This window comes from Microchirus variegatus (genome assembly GCF_963457635.1).
Source record: "Microchirus variegatus genome assembly, chromosome: 18".
NCBI lineage: Eukaryota > Metazoa > Chordata > Actinopteri > Pleuronectiformes > Soleidae > Microchirus > Microchirus variegatus.
Window position 1 is genome coordinate 1,396,003 of NC_139819.1, and position 6,498 is coordinate 1,402,500.

A 6,498-nucleotide genomic window follows, 5' to 3' on the forward strand; every position below is an offset into this window, starting at 1 on the left:
ACATTAGAGCTTCACACCTGCTCTGATTCCTGCATTTTTTCCTTCTGTGCAGAAACAACAGAAGCAACATTTGGACTTTTTTCTTTTCAACGTTTCCACGATGGGACCTTTTACAAAGACGCGCTGTGGGACATTCGTCTCTGGACTGTAACGATGACACACGGGACGCAAACTGTCTCAAATCCACAGTTTTGATCATCGCTCTTCTTCTTCTAATTCTTTTTTTTTTTTTTTAAACTTAGTTTTTTTTCTTCCATGTTCGCTCCGGAGAAATACGCACAGAGAAAAACTTTGGATTATTTTAAGTCTCACACGCAGCGAGTGAAATAAAACACTTTTTTTTTTATTTATATATATTTTTTTTAAATATACATATGTATAATTCGTATGCGTAGTTAAAGACAAAAAGAAGAAGCGGTGAAAGTCCACGCTTTAACGCGCAGTCTGTCCCCGTCTCTCTCTGCGCGTCCTTGTTGGATAAAACAAAAACAATCGATCCTCAACAATGAAAACTTATCTGGTGAGTTTTAACATTTTAAAGTAGTTAAATCTGCACTATAATCCAAAACATTTTGACTAGTTTATATTGTATTTTTTTTTTTTTTGCTTTTTTTTTTTTTGTGGGGGACAGACGGAAAACTGGCAAAACTGGCCGTCATGTGGGATTAATTGCAAGGGAGTATGTTTGGGCTGGAGCAGCAGTTTGGTTCTCAGATTAATAGCAGAAACCCCGGCCAGTCAGAGAGAAGCGCAAACCAAGCGAGACTGAACATGGGATCTCATTACAAGAGCCCGGGTTTCCACGCCGGGGCCCCGCCGGGAGCAGTGGAGCCCGGCATGGGCCCCATGAGCGAGCCGCAGATGCTGGGGCTCAACATGAACATGAACGGAGAGCAGCAGCAGCAGCAGCAGCAGCAGCAGCAGTACGGAGGCTTCCACCCGCGGGGCCACACGGACATGCACGCAGGCGGTGGACTCCAGCAGCAGCAGCAGCAGCAGCAACAAGGAGCCATGCATGGATTCTTTAACAACCAGCAACCTCACCAAGGACACCCCCACGGCCACCACCCCCACCAACAGCAGCAGCATCACCCGCACTTCGGCGGGAGCTTCGGAGGCCCAGAGCCGGGCTCGTCGTGCCTGCACGGCGGCAGGTTAATGGGCTTCAACAACAATGGCATGGGACCACAGCAGGGCTTCGGAGAAGGGTTTGATCCTCTCGCCGAGGCACAGGCAGGGGACGGCTTCCCCCAGCAGCAGCAGCAGCAGCAACAGCAGCAGCAGCAGCAGCAGCCGCCGCAGCAGCAGCAGCAACGGCCCGGTAACATGCCTGATTTTCAACATCACGGGCCTCCCAGTGGAAGCCACGCCGTCCCCGCCCCCTGCCTCCCCCTCGACCAGTCCCCGAACAGAGCGGCCTCCTTCCACGGCCTCCCGTCCTCCTCGTCCTCCTCCGACTCTCACGGCCTGGAGTCCAGACGGATGCCGAACCAGGGAGCCGTGGAGGGGTTAGAGTACAACTTCCCGAGCGAGCCGCCGTCTGGACACTTCGACGTACCCGTCTTTTCCCCGTCAGAGTCAGATTCTCAGTTACCCCATTTTGGGCCGGGAAGGCCAGTCCCGGGCGGGAATTTTCCCGGGAACCCCGGCATGCCACGGACACCAGGAATGCCAGGCATGTCCAAGGGACACCAGCCGCCGCCACCGCCGCCGCAGCAGCAGCCTCAGCAGCAGCCTCAGCACGGAGTGTTTTTTGAACGCTTCGGAAACGGCCGGAAGGTGCCCGTGGGAATGGAGCCGGGCGTTAATACAAGACATCCTCTCATGCAGCAGCAGCAGCAGCAGCAGCAACAACAGGCTAACTTGATAGGCAGACAGAACTCGTGCCCCCCTGGCCTCCCCCGACCCCCGCAGGCTGAGCCCGGCTCTGCTAACCCGAACATTCTGGATGGTGGGGTCATGATGCCCGGCCAACACAACCAGTATGAATATCCTATTCACAGACTAGAAAATAGGGGTCTGAACCCCTATGGGGACCCGATGTTTAATATGCAACAGCCCGCCCCTCCTCCCCCTCCCTCCCAGCAGCCCCCGAATCAGAGGCTTCAACACTTTGACTCTCCTTACATGAACATGGCGAAAAGGCCTAGATTTGACTTTCCCAGTGCACACGGAGGCGACGGCTGGTGTGGCGGCATGGAAAACCACCTCTCCCCCTCCTCTTACCCCGGCCTGCCCGCAGAGTTCACCCCACCTGTGAGTGAAGGCTTCCCACCGGGTCCACTTCAGCACCCGGGGCCCGAGCAGCAGTCGCTGCAACAGCAGCGTCAAAACGCGGCCATGATGATCAAACAGATGGCCTCGCGCAATCAGCAGCAGAGGATGCGGCAGCCGAGTCTGCAGCAGCTGGGTCACCACGGCGACGTGCCTCCCGGACCCATGGCCCACGGCGGCCCGGTGGGGAACATGCCTCAGCCGGGCTTCGACAGGGAGAGCGGCGGCAGGATGCCAAACATCGACGGGCAAAATCCCCACGTCGCTCAGGAGAACTCCTGGTTCCAGGGGTCCCACCCGCCCGGAGAGATGATGTCACGGCGTATGGGTGGAGCAGGAAATGAGTCGGGACCCCACGACATGGGGCTGCAGCAGAACGGCGCCGGGATGATGTTCAGGCCGGGCATGGGCATGCAGGAGCCCATGAGAATACCGGGCGACGGTCACGTGCCGGCTCTCCATTCCCCGGGCATGCACTCGCAGTTCAGCGGCAACATGGGCAACCTCTCGCAAATGCAATCTCCAGGCGCAGGAGCAGGTCATCCTAACGCACCAGTAGAGCGGCGGCCGGCTGACTTCCCCACACCTTCAATGGGAGCGCAGCCTACGTTTCCCTACGGGGGAGCGAACCGCCAGGGGTCGGCCCACAACGCTCCCCAGGGGGTGAACACCTCGCCGGGGAGCTACCCTCCTCAGCCAGAGTTCCCCTCGGGCCAGCGGTCGTCTGTTAGCAAGCTTGGCTCCCTGTCCCTGGGGAACTTCAGCAAACCCAGCACTAAAGACAGTGTTTTCGGGCAGAGCTGCCTGGCGGCCCTTTCCACCGCCTGCCAGAACATGATCGCCAGCCTCGGCGCGCCCAATCTGAACGTAACGTTCAACAAGAAGAACCCGAACGAGGGCAAGCGAAAACTGAGTCAGACGGAGCAGGACATTAATAGCAGCGCGTCTAATGGGACTGGCAGTGCTGCTGGTGCTGAATATTTTCAGAGCGGCGCTTCCCAGAACAGCCAGATGCCTGGCACCGGGAATAGCAGCTCTAAGCCTGCAAGTCAAAGCCAGACGGTGCAGGGGGAAGCCAGTGCCCTCTCCCCAAATTACAACATGGACGCTACCCCGTGCAGTGAGGGGAAGGCAACAACAGGGAGTGGGAGAGGGAGAGGGAGGAGAAAAAGAGACAGCGGACATGTGAGCCCTGGGATTTTTTTCTCCTCCGACAATGGTAACCCTGTTGTAAGTCCAGGCCAGCAGACCCCCTCGGCTGGTGTTGGGGAGAGGGGTGGGGGCACGCCCCAAGAGAAACACCTCCAATCGCCCTCGTGGGGGAAAGGAGGTGACCTAATGCTGGGGGACCAGGCCGATTTGATGTCTTCGTTGGACAGCGGCATTCAAAGTGTCGCCAAGTCCGACGGGAGCTCGCCGCGGGTGGACTTTCCCGACGACGTCAGCACCCACTACGGCAACGAGGACGAGGTGTCCTCCAGCTCGGACGCGGGAGGGGCCTCGGGCGCTAAGCCCATGATCACCGGCTCGCCCAAAATGCCGAGGGCCGATCACGGGTTGACAAGCGGACAGAAGCCCCTGAGCATGGGCATCAACAATCACACTACCTCGACGCCAGATAGCTATGGACTGAACGCCGGTGGTGGGGGCGCAGGGGGGAGCAGCGGGGTCAGCCACCCGGGCACTCCCGGCGTGGAGCAGGTACGCACCCCGTCCAGCACCTCCGGCCAAGACGAAATCCACCCCCTGGAGATCCTGCAGGCCCAGATCCAGCTGCAGCGGCAGCAGTTCAGCATCTCCGAGGACCAGCCGCTGGCCATGAAGGGCGGCAAGAAGAGCGGCGGCGACTGCGCGGTGGCGGCGGCGGCGGCGGCGGTTGCGGCGCCGCAGAACGGAGACGGCGAGCTGGCGAGCTGCAGCCCGGACGCCGGCAACAAGGGCTCCATGGGCACCATCGACCTCGACACGCTCATGGCGGAGCAGCACGCCACCTGGTACGTGCCCGGCGACAAGGCCATGATGGACGCGGCGGAGGACGACAAGGCCATGGGACCCTGGGACAAAAACAAGAGCCAAAACAGCAGCAAAGAAGGTAATTAAACAAGTTTGATTTCTTCTTCTTCTTCTTCTTCTTCTTCTCTCTGTGTCTGACGCTCACGCTCTGAAAAACATCTTTTATTGAAGTTGATTGAAAATGACTCTGATAATAAGAGAATTTAATGAAATGGATTAATTTTCAACTTCCAGGGCAACATTTCTGTCTTTAAAAGGCGTTAAAATGAATCTTTTATTTGCAGCTTGGTTTTGTATAAGAACATAAAATTAAGTGATTATTAATATTATTATTATTATGAGAGTGTGTCACACACACACACACACACACACACACACACGTCGAGGCAGAGAAAAGTCAACATTTCCTGCCGTTCTTTATCTGCGTTTTCAGGGTGAACGACTGCATTGAGATGATGAATAGCTGTTTTTTTTTGAGGAAATGCGTTTGCGCAGCGGGAGTTTTTTTTTTTTTTTTTTTCTTCCTTCCTCCCCCCGCGTGTTTGTTTTTCTTCTTCTTCTTCTTCTTCTTATTATTATTATTATTATGGGATAATTCCGAGCTGCTTTTTAAATGAATGGATTAACTCAATTTGAGTTGTAATTGAATTAATTTAGGTATTTTTCCATTGTTGAAGTATAATCTGTTCATTATTATAATTAAAAAATTCTCTCAGTAAATTGATGAACTAATAATTGTTAAATTGTGTGGTTTTTAATACCAAATCATAAAATACGGCTTATTTTGCAGTCACGTCGTAATTCCAATAATGATAAAATAATAAAAATAATTATAATAATTTATGATGTAATTATTAGGCTGACATTATAATTGCTTTAATGCTGTGAGGAGTTTTTTTTTTTTTTTATGTACTTTATGTCCTGATGGATTTTTTTTTTTTATGTGTTTATTTTAATTTGTTTACATCGTACACAGGCATTTATTTATTTATATATATATTTATTTAGTCCTCGTGTTTACATTTTTAGTTTTAAAGCGTAGGAATGTAAACGCCGAGCGTCTGCGGCGACGTCTCTTTGTTCTGATCAGTGAGGGAGGGAGGGGGGGGGGCGAGTCACTCCATTCACATTGTGTGTGTGTGTGTGTGTGTGTTGATATCACTTTTCGTCCTAATTATAAAAACTGACTTTTATTTAAAATCGCACCTTTTTTGTCCACACTTACCGTTTAACAGGTTAAATCATTTAAAGATTAAATGAACGATAATAAATTCTGAAAATTTGTGTCATTTAGCATCAAAAATTACGACAAAGTTACGAAACGTTTTGACGAAACCGCCTGCGACGTCGTCCCGTCGTCGCTGGTGACGCTGATTAACGAGTGTGTTTACAGTCGACGGTGACTGAACCACCTGATGATTTATAACCCTTTAATTAATGACAACGACAAACAAACAAACAACAAACACTCTCAAAATTACCTAAATAAACATTTACACAACAACAGAGACACAGTGAAATAAATGACATTTGGAATTTATTCACAAATGACAAATAACAACCGTGGAAAATCTGCGGAAAGTTTGAAAACGTTGATGAAGTTTCTGCGTCGAGTCTCGTCAAACTACTAAGTGTTTATATATATATATAAGTATATATATATGTATATTTATATATCTATATATGTATATATCTATATATATGTTTTTATACTACTAAACTTCTACCAAAGTATAATTTATATAATTCTGTTTATAGCTACATTATCACTTATTATTTATATATATGTATATATATTTATATGTATATATTTATATATATATATATGTATATATATATATTTAAAATAGACAACACATATATATATTATATGTGTTGTCTATTTTAAATATATATATATACATATATATATATTTAAAATGATCTAAAATGTAGAATAATTGTGGTTACACTGTTGAAATTCAAAATAAAGACAAGTATATATGTATGGATATGTAGGCGCGTATATATATATATATATATATATATATATATATACGCCAACATTTATATACACACATATATACGAGTGTATGTACATACACGCAGTACGTGTGTGTTCATATACATATACGCGCATGTAAAATGATCTAAAATGTAGAATAATTGTAACTACGCTGCGTCCTGCTTCATAACAAAATGTAGTGATATATACATATATATGTGCAGTAC

General features: G+C 49.1%; 1 protein-coding gene across 1 annotated transcript in view; it reads left to right on the top strand.

The window, feature by feature from the left end:
• Positions 1 to 681: 681 nt before the first annotated feature.
• LOC310939858 (transcriptional activator MN1-like) overlaps positions 682 to 6,498 on the top strand; it is a gene marked incomplete at its 5' end in the record, with an annotated part of 19,832 nt that continues 14,015 nt past the window's right edge. The window contains one exon of the mRNA XM_083904706.1: positions 682 to 4,366. Within this exon, the coding sequence (XP_083760832.1) occupies positions 682 to 4,366 (3,685 nt within the window). The remainder of the gene's footprint in view (positions 4,367 to 6,498) is intronic.